Source organism: Melanotaenia boesemani, chromosome 7 (assembly GCF_017639745.1).
Source record: "Melanotaenia boesemani isolate fMelBoe1 chromosome 7, fMelBoe1.pri, whole genome shotgun sequence".
NCBI classification, from domain to species: domain Eukaryota; kingdom Metazoa; phylum Chordata; class Actinopteri; order Atheriniformes; family Melanotaeniidae; genus Melanotaenia; species Melanotaenia boesemani.
The window spans coordinates 24,578,247-24,596,735 of record NC_055688.1 but is presented as its reverse complement, the minus strand read 5'-3'; the positions used below and the strand labels follow the sequence as shown (position 1 = coordinate 24,596,735).

Genomic DNA, 18,489 nt, shown 5'->3' with positions numbered 1-18,489 from the left:
TTTTTGTTATGCTGATATCTGTATTGATTTACTACAAGTATCCTGCTACAGGCACACTTTACTTTCCTCCTTGGTTCTTTTTCAGTGCTGGGAAATGCATGTACAAATGTAATCTCACAGTTAAGTGGACACATCTCTTCCAATATCCAGTAGCTCCAACATTCAATATGAATTAATTACTGAATGTTATAAGCACATAAGAACTACCAAGTACCAAAGGAAAAAAGATGTCTAGAGATATATTGATAATTATTTCATGATCACATCCTAGCTCTCATTCCCACTGCTGGATTAGACATGGAAGGAGAGTCAGAGACAGAAAGAGCCCCATTTTATATATCATCTTTATAACAGTAATCTAGAAAGATTATTGAAGGATATGCAGGAAAAACAGCTTCAGGCATGCCATGGACAGAGTTTTTTAATATATCTTGTACTTTTTAGATTCCCTTTTTGTACCATTTTTTTTCTTCAATCATTTGTAACTTCCATCACGTTTACCAGGTGATTACAACACTGTTTCTGTGAGAGAGAGTTGTAGCGTAGTGGGTACAGAGGTGGGCTTGGGTCTGAAAATGTGTGAAAATGAGTATGACTAAGAATTACACTCCTTAAGGTAATGCCCATATCTGTAAATTTCATCAAGACACCTTGTCATCAGCTGACTCAGCTGTGTATTTTTCTTATGCTATAATGCCTGCAGTAAACACTGAGTTCTCATTATCTTACATATAGTTGGTCACACTTTTTCTTGGAAAAATACTACACAATAAATTCATGTCCACAGCCTATTGTTAAGAGACTTATTTTCTACCTTTTACACTTCCAAACATTTCTGAGAAGTAGCCGTGACGTCAGTGGGATCAGTTATATTTCAATATGTTTTCTTCATAATTCGACTTGATTATAAGGTTAAGATAATAATCATTTGCGTGTCTCTACACTGTCTCTGAGTTATCCAGAAACAAGTGAAATTATACCTGAAGTCTTGTGTTTGTATAGAAATAGGGCACCAGCATCATACTGCCTGAGTAATCGTACAGTAGAGCTAACTTGCAATTGAGTACAGTAAAATCCCTGACAAAGAGGCACAGAACCAGTACATTATGTTTCCAAGGCTAAAGCAAATACTGACAGGTGCTGACAGCTGTAGTCATAACATCCACTAGGTTAACAAAAAACTGGGTTATCTTTGTTGCTGCTATTCACATGTTACTGAATCACCCACGCATCCCACCACCACCTATTAAATCCCACTTCCTCCACGCTTAGCAAATGTTACTTTCATGTACCCATTTTCCTACCCACCCTCCCTTCTCCTCACTATCTTTGAGAGATTCAGATGCACTGTGCATTTGTTAATTACAATAGTGAGTGCTGGAGGGATGGATTAGCATGTGGCACACAACAAATTTAGTATGTGGAGGGAGAGATTAAGCAGTAACACACAGAGGTATTATTACTGGGCTCTTTCCAGAGGATAGTTATGATTACAGAAGCACAGTCCTGCTTAATCCACCAACCCTGTCTGTGTTTAAGGATGTGCATAGAGAGATATCCTGATGTATTAGGGTCAATCTTGATCTAATCACAGTCAGCTGTACGCTTTCTCGTCACATATACACTCACCTAAAATAGCTGTGTCTAGCTGATAACTTTATTTGCAAGATGCATGAGGAACCAAAAGAATTGATGCAACTTTTAAACACACGAAAACACAGGCTGAGCCACAATACGATGCAGATCTGTCACCCCTGTTCTGCAACTTGTTACAGAAGACAAGTGGAAAAGGAAGCGGTATAAAGGGATGACAAACTGCATGGGGGGGAGAAAAAGTGAGGGCCAGTGAGAAGGTGTGTGCAGGAAGAAGGCAGGAGGAACAGCCCAACTGCATGGATTTGTGGGCATAATAAAAAAAAAAAAAAAACAAAGATATCTTTCAACATATCCTACATGAATTATGAATTTTCCATTTGAGCAAACAAATCACAAATGTCATAATTTCAGTTCCCTTCTGGATCAACTGCTTAAAGTGGTCCATGCTACTGATCAAATTTGAAATTCAGATGTTGTGTAAACAGGGATGCTGCACTGACTAAAACTGCTGAAATGCATTACTGCTTTCAGATTTCTCAAAATAACACATCAAAAACTAGGATTATGGAGTTGTGGTTGTGTCCTGCAGCAAACAGGTCACATTGCAGTTCAAAGCAGTGTATGTGCACAGAGATGGTACAACTTCCCCTAAAAAAATTCCCCTAAAAAGATCTGTGTATTTATGCCAACAAATAAAGTTAATTCTTCAAATATTGATCATACTGCAAAGAAGCAACATATTCAAAATTGTAGATGCTTCACACAACTTATTCAACCTGGCAGAACAGATCAATGATAACAGTTTCCAGAAAGGCACAAGATTAGCGTCACTGACTCGGAAACTTGCCAAATGTCAACCCTTCTGTTCCTGATGAATGGATGAACAAACTGATCTACTAACAAACAAGACAAAATGCTTGCAGTCATAGCAGGAATAATTAAAACGCTTTTCTTGAACCAATCAGTGAAACTTTGCAATAAGCTCATAAGTGCATTAAGTGTTGTTAAATCCAATTTGCATTCAGGTTTATTCATGCAGACAAACCCCTTGGGCTTATCAGTAGAACAGAAAAAGTTGGAATTCATTAAAATAATGTTTTGGAATTATTGGAATTTGGAATATTGGAATTATTTTCTGCTAGATAAAGCAGAATCCTGAAGTCTGATCACTGAGGCCTATCAACTTTACCTAATTTTTGCTTATGCTGTGGTTATGAGATACTAATTCTTCCTATCACTAGAAATGATCTTGAAATTAATAAATTTCATAAAAATAATAGGATTAGAAAACCCAAGAATTGAGTTAAGTAGAAAAGATCACAATCTTAATACAAGATACCATAATATAATATTCATTATTAAAATCTTTTCACATTAATAGGAAAAGATCTACTGCTTAGAAACTTGCAAAAAGAAAAATAAATATTCAAATGAAGAAAAAAATAGAAATTGATATCTAAAGACTGGAAATGGGGGAGCTAGAAAGTGTGAGGAGGGGGAGAGAATAATACAAGGTAGGAATACAGAACACAGTAGGTGATCTAAACTAAAGAGAAATAGTTGAAGCTATAGAGCATGATGCACAGTAAGGGCAGAAAATGAGCTAAATCTTGTATGTGCGTGCCTTACATATATTTGAAGTAAACATCCCACATTCCTAATAGTGTTTGCATGAGTACAAAACCCTTTTGACAAGCTAATAAATCTCCAATACCACCCACTTAACTATTAATGACTGCTATCTTAATGGTGATGAGGAAGCAGCCTCATCTATGCACTTTGAATACCAGATTACCTGTTGGTATGACGAGACCATGTACCATACAAAAACAAATTTAATATGGCACCTATAAATGCAGAGGATGCAGGAACTGTCTGCAGAATATAGTTGAGAAACAACAGAAAGAGAAGAGATAAACAGAGAGAGGCTTATCGCTTCCATCCAGGGGATTTGACAATGGAAGCTTAGTCAATCAGAAGGCAGAAAAGGGTTAATGGGATGCACAAACGCATACAGAGACATGTAGTCTGTATACATTACAGGATATGCCAACGCTTTTACACAAGACACACAAAAACATATGTTCACCTCCTTTGGAATTCACATTAATCCAAAGAAATGAGATCTCATTGGCTGTTGCCATTTGATCTAACGTTACTGAGATGGGAGGCAAATTTGCATCCATCTGCTTATCTTATTATGCAGATATTTCGGTACACCTGGCTTTACTTGCAACTTAACTTTTTAGCACATCTACAAAGACATTGTTACAAATATTCAATTACAATTACTAAAGTTCAAATGTGTTTAAAGTTATTTTCTTGTTAAACTCTCAGGCTGCACGGTGATGTGGTGGTTAGCTATGTCACCTCAGAGGAAGAAAGCCTTAGTTTGAATCTATGCTTTGGCCATTCTGTGCACTCCAGCTTCTTCACCATGAAAAGAAACGGATGTTAGGTTAACTGGTGATTCTAAACTGACCACAGGAGTTACTGTCAGCATGCATGATTTAATGTCTCGTTTGTGTCTTTGTTGTCGCTCTCATGGACAAGTGAAATTTGCCTTGTGGTGGCAGAGATAGAAAACTCTACAACAGCAAGTGTCAGATTCATTCCTATTCATTTTTTTTACACAGCTTATAAATGGTGTTTACACTCATCATATGGTGTAGCTTTGGTAGTTCTCTCAGTACAGTGGGTGTCTCTCCCACTGGAATCTTGTCTGCCCATGCTGGCTGCCAATTCAGCAGTCCTGCCCTGTCATTAGCTCTCATTTGGCTGCTGCACTTCATCATCAGTACTTATTAGCAACATTAGTGCTGTTATCAGCAGCTTTTTCTCACAGAGCTGTCAAACACACTTGAGCAATGCAGATTTACAGTGTTTTATTTGCTTAACTGAAAATACAAAATCAAAATTTGTACCATGATGTTCAGACATAAAAAAAACCTGCCTACTTACTGGGAATAGAGCATGCGTGAACGAACAATGAATTTGAAGATGTACTCGAGGGCTTTAAGGGTGCGGAGGATGGGCTCACATTGCTCTCCTCGACTTGACACATCCAGATACCTCTTCAACACCGACATCAGCTTTCTGAGAGAGAATGATATAGAGGGTGAAAAAAAAGGAGAGATAGAAAGCAAAGAAAGACAGAAGTAAATCAGAAGCATTCGGGCAGAATTGCCATTTCTTCCGAGGTGTCCTACAGGTTGGAAAGTTAATCATCAACTCCATTTTTCACTTCCATAGAGCAGAAAGACAAAATGCAGCAGAGTGAGAGCAAAGGAAGGACAGGAACAGATAAGACTCCCCAGGATGTAGCTGTGGAATAACAGCCAAACAGTACTTCATACCTCAACAGATGTACCTTTCAAACTAACATTATTAATTACACTTGGGTGCTAAGTTAAAAAAATCATTATCCAGCACATGCACACTTCACAGGGGCCTTTAGTCACACACATAAATACTTCTGTGTGTCAAAGCACCTGGAGAGAAGTGTGGGTGGCTCAGAGTTCAGGCTAAGTTTATGACCAACATTATCCAGCCATGTCTTCCTCCTTGCATTGTCTCTGTGGCGTACTATAAAAGAACATTCATAACACATAATAAACTGGGTCTACAAAGGATCAGTTGGTCTGACTGCAAGATGACTCCATTTCTATCAAATGACACACTGGGATCGCCTGCTAAATTATTCATTGTTACCCACTCCTCTTAAAAAGTAGAAAGTCCATTTAAAAACTGAACTATAATCTGGCCTTGCTGCCTTTAGAAAGACCCTGAACTTTTTACCATATTTTTAACCATTAAAGTGTCCGTAGTTTTGTGCAGAGGCAATGGTTAAAGTCAAGTGCAGGATAATTTATTCTTTTTGAAAGCGGTTTAAAATGTAGCAGGAGCGAGTTAAAGAGTTTTACATAAAGCTTTTGAGCTGACAGGCAATAAGCTCCAGTGGCCCTCTTATAGAGGGTGGACACTAATACACAAGCAGGGGAAGGATGAAGAGATGATGCAATAGATAATTATATGGAATATAGAAAATTAAAAAAAATGCTGAGGAGGAGGCGGGTGGCGGGATAACTGTGGAAAGCATGGTAAAGGCAGGAAGCAGTCAGGGTTAAACATAAAGCAACATTATAAGACAGCAGCTGGAGTTTAACATATGTTTAGGTACATGTTCAATTTTCTCACAACCTATTGAACACTTTCAAACGTACTCACTGAGTCAGATAAAATAAAATGTAAATTAAGTAGCAGACAGACCTGAGGGTAGAATCTTATACTCTAATCTTGCTCAGTCAAGTACTCCTGAAAATGGCCACATTCACATTCTTCTTTTGCACCCATCATCCTCTCCCACCAACAGGCAGTACAAGCCCACCAGTGAGTGTGAGCTGTAAGTGCTTCGGTTTTATTGTGGTTAATTTGTCCCACAGGTATAGAGGGGTTGACTGTTTGTAATATACAGTGTGTATTTATGACTTCACATTAAATCTTGTTTTTTGTCCTGATTTAACAAACTCAGGTCTAACTATCTGGCTGTACTTATGTCATTTTCTTTTTTTTCTTTTTTTTTTAATATAAGTCGCTTTGGATAAAAGCGTCTGCTAAATGACTGTAGAATAGAATAGTTAAAGCCATTAAATGATTTTTTAAATTGTTTGGTAGAAATGCTTGCAAGTTGTTTTGTATTTCTGTCGTAAGAGACAAAACTCGAGGAAGAGCTAGTGATGGCATAATTATGCAATCATTTCCATGCCATTAATTCTGGTTAAACTGACTTAAAAAAAATAAGGTTGCTTTTGTTTTAAAAACAACACTGATGAATATTTTACTATTTCATTTACTTTTGTTTATCTCTTTTAAAACACATGTAGGTGGTCAGTTGCAACAAAATGAACCCAAAGAAGACAACATTTATCAAGCTGTTCTGCACATGTAGGAAAGAATTGACTACTATTCTTCATCAATCAGTGCCACTACTTCTTTTTCCTCTTTCTTTTACATAAAAAATACACCTTATATGTTCCTGTTAAAGGGTAAAACACTGCAAATGTCTATTTTCCTCATTTTGCAATGACATGACAATATAAACTTAATTAGCTCTGTTTGACTGAGTGAACATGCAAAAGGCTTCATCAACATTTTTTTATAATTTATCAGCACTTTACAAGACAAATAACCCACATTATTTGCCTCAAGCTGCATATTTAGGGTCTTGTCCGCCCAGCTGCCATGCATCAATTTGATTGGCACAGCTGGGAACAAGGAGAAATATCATGTCATAGCTAAAAGTTCATTATTTGTAGGCAAACACGTTTAATTTCACTAAACACTTTTGCATGTTGCTCTGACACAACCGGGTGAATCAAAACTGCAGGTGAAGCACTAGAACTAGATGCATCCAAGAACTGGTTGGCTCTGGTCACTGCTGCAGTGGTAGGGCCATGGCTGGGGTTCAGCAGTAAACCTTAATTCTTTCAGGGATGACATGACAATAAAGGGAGCCTAATCAAGGATGCAACCTACTTGTATGCGAGTGTAGCGCTGAAATGTTGCTTGATGTAGGCCTCCAGAACTGTGTTGAAGTGCTGGAATTTTCTGTCAGCAATCAGGCCTATGATATGTATCTGTCAGACAGAGCAGAGAACAGAGAGTTAAGGGTTACCGACATGTTTACATAGCAGCAAACATTTACAAGGCAGATGAGGGTTATTTACAGTCATCTGACAGACATGCTTGTTTAGAAAAAGATTGGCAGCTAGACATGATAGACTCAAGACAGCTTGTTAGAAATCTTCTGTGCATGTTGACAAGGCACACACGCACAGTCAAATCCAAAAAAACATTTTCTCAGAAAACAGACACCATGCACACTTACCAGGGCATCAAACACAAGGATGTCATAGTCATCAGTCTGGGAGTGTTCCATCATGATGTTGAACAAAGCATCAAGGGTGTCTTGCAGAAACTACACATATACATATATAAAAAAAACAACAGAGGGGCAGTGAGAGTGAACTCATGCCAGTCTACATTTTTACACAAAGACACATTTATATTCACTCCACTTACCTTCACAACCTCCTCTCCATCAATGATTTTGAGTTTTTCCAGGTTTTCTTTGAGGAGTTCAGGTCGAGTTCTCCATTTGAGCAGCCCCAAAAGGCCCACTGAAGGAAGAGAGGATGTTTTCTGTTCAGCTGGATGCACTGTATACTGGTGTCTGCATGCATGAGGATGCTGCTCACAGCTAAGGTGGTAGTAAAGGCTATGTTACACAATAAACAAATTGTGGGTTGCCTCAAGGTAAGAACCATAAATAAAACTTGCTGCCTTGACCATATATGTGAGAAAAACACTGGGTATTTTGTAAATAACATTTCATGTCAGTGAGTATTGGTTATGTTTAGTTTCTAGAAGTAGAAAAAGCAGATCATTTATGATCTCTTAATTGTTATTGCAGAAGAGGTTTCCATTAGCCCTAATGGACATCAACTCTTTCTTCCAAAAAAAAGAAGCAAAAACCCTGATGGAAACAAGCCATGTGTCCAGGCCTCCACTTAGTAAAACTTTCAGCTGAACATTAAAATTCATGTGTTCAGTCATTAATTCAGGTTTAGTGTGACATTAGACAGATTTCTCTCTCTCTGTGGGGCTGCCCAGCAATTCAAGCTCACTGCTCTCCCTGTTCAGTCATTTCTGACACACCACGCCAAGCTGCACATCTGGTGTGCAGTCCTTAACAACACAGTGAGCATGCATGTTGAGGAGTGTGCACTTTTGTGTGCGGTTGTGGATATGGTAAAGGTGATTAATATTGCAGGATAATGTTCATTACAGTGATGGACGGGCTTCTTCAGTAACAGCTGTTGCACTGCACCTGTGTCTAATGCACCTTACTGCCTGGAGTCGATGTGCAATTATGCTCTTGTGGATGTGATCCTTGTTGTTTGTGTGTCTTGCTTGTGTGGCTGGGATAAAATCCATACACTTGTCTCCAGTAAAAACCATGTATACAAATGGACCACCCTCTACAAATTCCATGGTCAGAGCACACACAGACCATTATAGCTCAGGTTATATTAAGTTTATTAACAAACTATTGGGTCAGTGTTAATTAGTTAGATGTCTTCTTGGCCTAAATTAACATCATCTGAACTTTTCAACTTTAACCTAAAACTAGCCCTGCTTAATCAGGTAAGGAGATTGGTCCCAGTATTTTATGTTTAATTTCATGGCTTTTCAAAGCAGAAATTGGAAGTTTCCAATTATTTACTCTAAGACTTTATTCTATTTTGAACCATTTTATGCTTACAGACTTTAAAAGATTTTCTCCTGGAATTAGTGGATTTGCTCTCTATTGTTTTCACAGCCAGTCGAATTGATTCAGTATCTTGGCCTCGCTTTTTTTCTCTGTTGAATAAAGATGCAAATTAAACAGTTTTAAAGTGTCAAGTTTAATTTCAAACATCATCCTTACTTATAATTCTGCTTTTCTGTGTGTATGAGTGTGTATGTGTGGGTCCTTCCAAGCTTCCAGAGTCTATGTGATGTCACAAACAGTGTATCTAAACAATGTGTTCCAAGCACACACTTGCACTTACCATTCTGGGTGAGTTTAGTGGAGCAGACCAGGGTGGAGATGGTGAAGCTGTCTCTGGAGCTTACTGACAGGCCCCCTCCACTTCCAGACACACTGCTGGAGCTGCGACTCAGCCCTGACCCCTTGTGGGTGTCACCTTGGTGGTGACGAGTCGAGGGCAAAGACAAGTAGGAGTTTACATCTTCCATGCGCTTGCTGTCACCCTAAAAACAACATATAACTCATTGAAACAAACAGTGGTTTTGCAACAGAGATTAAACTATGGTAATGAGAGAGCAGATGTTGAGTGGGCGAGTCGCACTGGGACAAGAATTACTTAGCCTCTGTTAAGTAAACATGTCTTGATGCAAATGTGGGTAACAAACAAAGAGAAACAAAGATGTGCTGTGCTTGAAGTAATTCATAAGGCCTTCGCTGAAGGAAAAGAATTACAAATAATGACTGAAGTGACAAAGGTATTGCTGTAAAGCAGTCATAATAATGCCTCAGATATTTCTGCCAAACTCATCTTCACTTTGTAATTTTGGAAATGTAGGGGCAAGACAAAAACATGAACCCATTAGTACAGCAATTTCATCTTACTTGTTCACTTGAAAGTAGAGAAAAAAGAAGATTAATAGAAAAGTAGATATTTTCTTGCAAATCTATCTGTGGTTTTGCTAACATTATCATATTAAAACTATTACTACTGGTTCCATATTAAGATTCAATGCCTCAAGGTCATATGTTAAACCTATAAACTCTGGTCTTGCTATTTCCCCTCCACTTGATAATGAGCAAGTGGCTGGAAAAATTGAGGAGTAAGCGATTGAGTGGCAGAGAGATCAAGAGGAATGCAGGGATAACGAGATATAATCGAGAAAGAGGGCACAGGGGGACTATCCATTTGGTATTTCAGTGAATCATGAGTAATTAATCTTCACTGCGTTTGACATATAATCAATAAGGGGATTCAATCTTAGCTCTGGCTCATTTAACGGGAAGTCTATTTGGCTTCACTCAACCTGTCTGAGTGGCCATAATCTGTTTAAACTCACTATATCTTTAGCTCTGCTTTGATGACTATTGCAAGTGTAAACTGACATTGTAAAATTATTTCCCTTGCATTAACATATGTGTAACTTTCATCTGCATTTTAAACAATGTTTTATGCAAATAACCCAGCACACTTGTGTTATTAGCAAAGTCTAACATTTTAATAAGTCTTCACTTTTGTTTGACCTCTGACATGTATTTCTTATTCATTTCATTCATTCATTCTTAATGGTATTATCTGCAAATGCGGGGGTGAAGATGTTGAAATTTGAATTGCAATTACCAAGGTGAAATTTAATGACCTAATTTTTCTATTAAAAGTACTGTTTATGTAAATTATTTGTCTTTCAAGCCAACATTCAGTTCATTCATAAATATATTTGTTTTGTACTGAATAGCCCCATCACAGGTTGTCACCTTGAAGACGACAAGATCATGCAGTCCATCCTGCAGAACTGTCCCATCATCTTTCATCAGACGCACAAATGCCATAGCGAAGTTCTTCTCACTCTTATCTTTGGCTGAAGAGGTAGAGGACAGATGTGTAAAGAAAACCATGAAAACCAAATCAGGGAAATGGAGAAAACAAGAAATGAAGGTAAGACTTTAGATATGGAAGGAAGAAAACCTTCTCATTTGAATAATCAAGTGTGTGTAATGATGCTATGGGACATTTTGCAAATTGGTTACAATTATTTGCTCCTTTCAGTATCACATTATGCTCCAAGGATTAAGTAAGAGAAGAAGGTTAAGAGTGTGGATCTTGTAAAGAAAACAGGCAGGTATTTTAGATCAGCAGAGGATACTCACACTCCTGTGAGGAACGGTGTCTGAACATGAAGCGCAAATGAATTCTGTGCATTTCTTCTAGAGGCACTGCCACCTATAAGATATCTCATGTTACTGCAGAACATCATACAACCAATTGTAAAATCCTACCTTGACACTGTTTATAGTGAAAATGAGGAATGCAAGTGGAGAAAATTGGCTGTTAAAGAAGGAAATAACATACCTTAAATGTCTCCATCCAGCGGGGCTGTTTGATTTGGTAGTAGATGACAGACTTGTACTCACTGACCGCCTTATCCCCTGCTCCCAGACAGATGGAGTTCTAGGGAAAATAGGAGAGTGGAAAAAAATTCAATACAGTTGTCAGATTTTTATTTTCAAGTTTGTGTGCATGTAAGTGTATGTGTTGTGAAAGAAATGCCTAAAATATGGGTTGTCTTTCAGGGATGAAACCTGGAATGTGCATGCCTCTGACAATGAGAGGGTGAAATTCTACTTAAAACCACCCCACACACAAAGCAACTATCCTGTTCTAATGCACTGACATGTGCCTGTTGGACCTAATCTTTTCATGTTGCTCACCTGTATGACTTTGCCCTCCTCATCACAGACCCACATTATGACCTCCACGTTTTTCTGTGTTGTCTTGTTGTACTTGTCAAAGTCGCCACCCTGTAAGGTGAGGTAGATGTCATTGCGAACATCTCCTGGCATAATGATCTCTGGGAAGCCCAGCTTGCGGGCAACAACCGTGCTACGGTCCACCAGGTGAGGGTATTCCTTCCGGATCTGAACTATGTCACCCACCAGAGCCTTCATGGTCACCCACAGACCTGCAGGATGAAGTTAGAAAAGGAGAAAGACTGTACATTGATGTAAATGACTTTTCTCAAAGTAGAAAGGAACTAGTTTTTACTAGTTTTTACCACCACTATTTTACCACCTTGTTGCCTAAAAGCAGATCAAGAAAATTGAAGCATTAAATTAGTAAATAAAACAAGATCCAGGTGTAGACTACAGTAAAGACACTAACTGATGCACTTTATCAGACCCAGAAAAGGAAACGGATAGCACTGATGTATGAAATGACTTAGCTGTCAATCAATAACATAACATCACTGAAAAGACTTCAGATTATGGTCATGGCTGCCTGGGTTGAGACCTTTAAATCTTTACACTCCACCAACCTGACCAGTGCTGGAAACAGATTGTATCAAGGTGACATTTCTGTCTTATTAAAGTCATGTCTGTGGGCATTAGAGAGTTAAAATGAAAAGTTCACAGAACTTTGAAAGACCAAAGATCAATAAATATTGCTTGGGCAAATAGATGATGCTCAAGTGGATTTCAAATAAGAGATCAAGATTGTTTTTTTTTTTTTTTTTTTTTTTTTTATTTCTCTCTCACAGATACGGTAAATTCAAATGAAAGACAAATGTAACAGGAAATTATTTCAAGGCTGTGCTATATTAAAATGGACTTTAAATATATTTTTAGAATCTTTAAAGAGAGTGGGCCCTCACAGTCTTCAAAAATGTTTAGAAAAAGAGATGAACGGGGGAGGTGCAATAGGAAAATACATAGTTGGTAAAAGTTTGATTGTGTTATAAACTGCCTGCCTAAAGAGAAAACTTATTGTGTTACTGTGTGCAAGTGTGTATGTACAACACGACGAGCGGGGAGCGGGAGATTAGAGGAGAGTAATGTAAAAGGCAAACATCAGGTGGCCACAGGTGCTCCTTCCATATCTGCTCATGCGGGTGCTCGGTCTGTATCTAGGCTATGCTCAGGGCCTTCAGGAGGAAGATAAAAGGTGGGTGATATGACAGTGCAGTCTAACATGCAGGGTTATGTGGAACGTGGCAGTATCTGAGACAGGAATTGTCAATGTAAGCTATAAAGAAGAGGTAGTGGGCAGTGAGGCTGGGGCTTGGTGAGGGCAAATTAAAGAGTAATTAATATGCAAACACCATCTCAAGGCTGACTGCTATTCATCAGGATACAGTCACTCACTCTCAACTAAAGCAGAGAGAGAAGAAGCAACAGTGGGGACACAGTAAGTACTGGCGATCTTATCAGACCACAGATTACCTCAGTATTCACAGTTCAGTGGGAACTTTGAGTGCATATGGGACAAACTGTACCTTGGCCACCACTGTCTCCTCGCAATGCTGTCACTTTGTTCAGCAAGGTGTGAAGAAAGTCGTTTTCTGCAACTACCCTGCAACCAAACATACATAAAGAATATACTTGAAAACTAAAAAAACTATTCCCATCTTGTGGTGTCAACTGTATGAACACAGAATTGTTACACTGATATTTCAGTTATAGGAAGGATATGTGAAGAGATCCTAAAAAAGAAATTTGATGGAAGGAAAAGGTTAATGTCAGAGGAAAATAATATGACATACGGGAAGAAGGGGATGAAAAACTGCTTCTCCTCATCACATTCAATCTTCCCCTTGATGATGTCACTTATGTCCATCACTGCCAAGAAAAAAAGAAATTGTCTACTCACAATTCAAAGTAGTAATTTTTAGTTAAATACCATATAATGTGGGTCAATCTTGGCATAAAAGAAAACACACAAGTAAAACAGGCCAAAATAGGAAAGAAGCATATGTGTGAGCCAGTTAGAAAAATGATAGCCTCTAGAGTAGTAAATGAGTCATTTTTTGGGAATCTTTGATAGTTTGGTTTTCAAATATTAGTGTTTCTACCTGGTAATTTCTTATACAGGCTCTAACAATGAAGCAGCATCAGCTGACAAGCAAAAACTTAAATTCTGCTAAAAGTCATTAAGGTCATCAGTAGTGTTGAATTATTGTAACAGAATATGAAGTGTAAGTACATGAAAGTATATTACTATTTTCAAATAGATTCAAATAAACCTGGCATGATCAGTTCCACTCATTTAATTAGCTTTGCACTCATCATAACTCTAAATGGGTTTTAATTAATCCTTAACAAACAGCACCTTTTTTTCTATCCTTTCCATCTCCTGAAAATGGGGGATATATTGAGAAAGTGTCTTCTGGCTGGTTGAATGCCTAAGTGGGTGAACAAATGTGTGATGGTGACTTAAACACAGACTGCTTGGTGTGAAGAATTACTAGAGGTTATAAATAAGCAGAATAATTGTGACAAACATGCCGTTTTTGAGCATAATATCACCTCAAAACTGGTGGCATATGTTCCACCAAGAATCAGCAAAGGTGAAAGCGAAATGCATGACAAACCACCACAACAAAGAATACAGAAGGGCATCTCTGTTTGGTAAATATGCTCAGTATCTGCAGATGTACGTTAAAATGATGCCTTCTTTCATTTCCTTACTAAGTACAGTACCAGTCAAAGGTTTGGACACACCTGACAATTAAAATTGAATGGGTAGATGTGTCCAAACTTTTGACTCGTACTACATATATTTGTCTGCATACTTCCATGTTAACAGGTGCTGATGTGGCAGGTTCAGTAAAATTCCAGCAGAGGCATGAAATGAGAGGATGGTATGACCCATTAGAAGAGGCTGGCAGGAACTTCTCCAGTAAGTGGGCAGGTGGTCGCATTCAGTTTAGTTCATGGCTGCTGTTGGTTTGTCACTCTTTTGACCCTCTGCAGGTACATTTCGTATAGCCTCAACTTAACTCTAAAGGACCCAGTCCAGGCAGCTAACTGTTAGCACCTGCTGATTTGGCTTGGAAAGCAGGCATATTCTCAGTTTGTGCTAGCTTCTCGCTTCCTCTATTCCTCACAGTACAAGCTGAACTGGCATGCAGTCCTGCCCTGCAATAAGCAGGATTTGTTTCTTAAAGTGAAAAAAACTTCTGCTTTTAAAATGTTTGTGGTGGACAATGAGAAAAACACTTTAGCTGGGATGTGCTGTTGAAGAATTTGACCATGCAATAATCAGGAGTTGTTCCTTTGCAGTGCAAACATTTGTTAGATTAGAAGTCAAGTAAGTCTAATAACTAAGCTGCATGACCCCTGACCACCAAGATTAGCAATTTAGAAACACTTTGGACCAGAATAAATTGTACTGACTGCACTGAAAGTACCTGCCACCCCAAAAGGCCGCCTGAGGCCTAGCGTGCACTTCTTGTTTGTTTCTTTCAGGTCCATCTTGCCCACTCTCACTATCTGACAGATCAGATAAATCTTCTCTCTGCTCAGGTCTTTGTTCCCCAAGTCCTGGTAGACAAAGATGAAGTCAAAGTAAGTAAAAGACAGGGAGGAAAATAAGAAAAGAAAATGTAATCTCTGAGAGGAAATCCCCCCATTCTGCGGCACTGTGGTGCCTGTAAAGTTATAAAACAGTGTGACACTGCCCTCCAGTGGCCACTTACTGTAAAGACAACCTTCAGGTTGTTGAGCATGTCAATCTCTTTTGGGAAACCGCTGCTGCCCCAACGAACCAAGTAGTTCTCACTGCACAAAGTATGTTAAAGTGTTAAAAAATTATATAGAATTTCCCATATACTTCACAGTTCAATTATAACAACCACTTACACAATAGAGTGCCATATTAATTGCATATAATGACAGCAACAACGATATATATATATATATATATGTGTGTGTGTGTGTGTGTGTTTTTTTTGGGGGGGGGGGGGGGGGGGTACCTGGAACAGCTGTGAGAATAGCATAAATAGTAGTGCATAAGTAGAAAAAAACAAAGCCTTTAACAAATCCAATGCACACAACAGATGAGATGGAGGCAAATGAAACAGCAGGACAAGTGGCTACAAAGTGAAGAGATAATCTAGTTGTTGTTGGCATATATTGAAAAACAACATTATCAATTCAGGTCTATCACAAATAATTTCAGCAGCACTGGCTGAGCCACAGATATACCCTGTATGACAGTGAATGACAGGGCTTAACATCAGCACTGTCAGGCGCCATACAGTGCTGCCAGTCACTATTCACTGCCCTATTATTTAAATTGTCTTCATCACTATTTTTAGCAAATTGTCATTATTTAGTGTGCCTCAACAATGGAGGAGAAGAGTGAGTGTGGTACGAAGACAGGAAACTGGAGGAAAAGGGAGGAGAGTGTATGTGGGCTGAAGCCTGAGTGTGCATACATGTTGTAGACAGCTGAGACTTGAAGGCAACGTGAATAAATTTGAGTTGAAATTCATTTTTGAAAGTAAATAGCTACTAAGAGAGATAGAAAGGAAGACAAACAGCCCCCGTACTACTGTCCCCATATTTCGTTTCATTCTATGGATAGGGTTCACTATTTTTTATGATTCTATATTTGTCAAATGAAAACCAGACTCAAGGGGGTGGGGATCCCATCAATGATACTGGTTTTTCAATATTTCCTTTTATACATTTATGACTTTTTCTGTCTCTGAAACTTTGAACTGATTACATATAAATGAGAGGTACAAGGAATGAATCATAATATAACGTTTTAATTTGAGGCTTTAGAAGACACATTTTATCTTTCAAAGGAGGCTTAAATCCATCTGACCAGAATACATATCCAAACAAATAACCATCATCTAAGAAAGGCACAATCGATACCTGATGATGGCCTGCTTGTTGGGATCGTACAAGGACATGAAAAGCTCAGAGTCCTCTCCAATGCGACACACAAAGTTCCTGACAAAGACGTACAGGCTGTGGGTGGGGGAAGATTGGATCCGTGCTGAGATACCACTGTGATCTGTCTGGATGTTGGACTGCAAGAGAAGACATGTTTTGAGGAGGGTAAGCTATGAGGATTTAATAGAATAAAATGACAACCAATAGTGTTCTTTTTGGCTAGGTGCTGACAAACCTCATTTACATATATGATCCTGTATCATTAATAGAGACCTTGTTGGGAAATGTTTTGGCTCCAGAAGTGTGAAAAATATGATATTCTCTTAATATTAGTGTTTAAATGTCAAATTGAGTGCATGAGATGCTACTGAAGCCAGTTTGTAATAAACTTAACTTTTAATTGCTTAACTGGCAGACATGGCAGGAAAAAAAGAATAAATGTCTAAATTCTAATTCCACTCATGTAAAGGCCAGAATAGATTTAACATTACTGATATTAACTCATGAAATGTTCCAGTAGTTATTTTAGAGAATCTACTGTTTAGCTGTCTTTCCCATGCACTTTCTATTTTACCTGTTCTTCTTTAATACGTTCATTTATCTTGGTTGTTGCCTCCTCATGTGCCCTAAAGAGACTAATGACATTAGCCCTCTCTGGGTCCAAGATGTTCCCATCTTCATCTCGAACAACGAGGTCCAGCTCTAGGATCCTGGAGCAGATTTTGGCAAACAGAGGATTGATAAAATGTGAAGAAGAATTTAAGGTAGGTAACAAGGGAAGGCAAACTAAGTGAAGGAGAAAACTGATGTTGACAGGGAGAGCGTTAAGGAAATAGGATGACAAAGCAATTAGAAAAGGATAGAGGAACTTGTAGAAGAGAGAAAAAAAACGGGATACAGGATTTTTACAGCTTGTGTGACAGAAGTTTAGATAATAGATAAGCTTTAAACACTGAGTAGGTGTCAGGACAGGCTTACTTGTTGCCGTAATCGATCTTGGAAGTAACTTTCTGCTTGAGCTCTTTAAATTCATCATTAGGCAAAGTGCCAGACAGTAGCTGAGAACGCCACTCCATCAGTTCCCACATCAGTCTCTGGACCTGTTTCACACGCACCTCTTTGTTAGCCTAGACAAGCAGAGATACGGTGTTAGGTCACATACACACATGCACACACATCAACATCCACAAGTCCATATTTTAATAGTTTGGTTTGTACCACAAATAGCTGTTTCCAGATGCTTCCCCACTCTCTTAATGTGGTGGTCACCTCCTTCACCAAGGGCATCTCTGCAGACATCACCACGTCCTGATTGCTGAAGTTCCACAGACAGGCGCACATTAAAAAGGAATAAATTTAAAACTACTCCCAACGTCTGTATAAATCATTTTTATTCCACTCACCCCCGTTTTTCAATGATGACTTCTTTAAGGTGGACAAAACTAGCAGGGAACACTCCCTGAATAGTAATATATTCATGGGGGAGAGGGACAAGGAATAATTAGGGAAAACTCTGAACATCCAAAAAATCCTCCTTCACTGCCTTTTAAATGTCATTGTTACTTTCCTGTTAGTGTCAAATGTACATTATAAAAGCACATGGACTGTGTTTGCAATGCACAGTGGGCTCTTACATGCTGGGCTTTGTTCCTGGCCAAGTAGCCTCGATACCACCCTGAAAGACAAGTTGACTGTCATCATACTATTGCAATCTTTCTATAATATTGCAAATAATCAAATGTACTTTCTTTGAAAATAGATTAATTTCATAATCATGAGCAGAAATTAAAATACAGATACCTTGGGAAAAGTGTTGTTCACCAAAATAACATAATAGTTTCTATGCTAATGCACTCTGTATTCGCTAATTTATGTCTTTACTGTCATCATAAATAACTACA

At 38.5% G+C, this 18,489-nt stretch overlaps 1 protein-coding gene across 1 annotated transcript in view; it reads right to left on the bottom strand.

Moving 5' to 3' along the window:
- Nucleotides 1-18,489, bottom strand: part of LOC121642833 (dedicator of cytokinesis protein 2) — a 104,732-nt gene that overhangs the window by 83,540 nt on the left and 2,703 nt on the right. The window contains exons 3-21 of the mRNA XM_041989813.1: nucleotides 18,223-18,263; nucleotides 17,992-18,047; nucleotides 17,807-17,903; nucleotides 17,567-17,715; nucleotides 17,163-17,298; nucleotides 16,568-16,725; nucleotides 15,379-15,460; nucleotides 15,091-15,223; nucleotides 13,444-13,519; nucleotides 13,177-13,253; nucleotides 11,615-11,865; nucleotides 11,256-11,354; nucleotides 11,054-11,126; nucleotides 10,661-10,764; nucleotides 9,210-9,411; nucleotides 7,678-7,775; nucleotides 7,484-7,573; nucleotides 7,132-7,232; nucleotides 4,558-4,692 (exon numbers count right to left, since the gene is read on the bottom strand). Of these exons, the coding sequence (XP_041845747.1) occupies nucleotides 4,558-4,692; nucleotides 7,132-7,232; nucleotides 7,484-7,573; nucleotides 7,678-7,775; nucleotides 9,210-9,411; nucleotides 10,661-10,764; nucleotides 11,054-11,126; nucleotides 11,256-11,354; nucleotides 11,615-11,865; nucleotides 13,177-13,253; nucleotides 13,444-13,519; nucleotides 15,091-15,223; nucleotides 15,379-15,460; nucleotides 16,568-16,725; nucleotides 17,163-17,298; nucleotides 17,567-17,715; nucleotides 17,807-17,903; nucleotides 17,992-18,047; nucleotides 18,223-18,263 (2,158 nt within the window). The remainder of the gene's footprint in view (nucleotides 1-4,557; nucleotides 4,693-7,131; nucleotides 7,233-7,483; nucleotides 7,574-7,677; nucleotides 7,776-9,209; nucleotides 9,412-10,660; nucleotides 10,765-11,053; nucleotides 11,127-11,255; nucleotides 11,355-11,614; nucleotides 11,866-13,176; nucleotides 13,254-13,443; nucleotides 13,520-15,090; nucleotides 15,224-15,378; nucleotides 15,461-16,567; nucleotides 16,726-17,162; nucleotides 17,299-17,566; nucleotides 17,716-17,806; nucleotides 17,904-17,991; nucleotides 18,048-18,222; nucleotides 18,264-18,489) is intronic.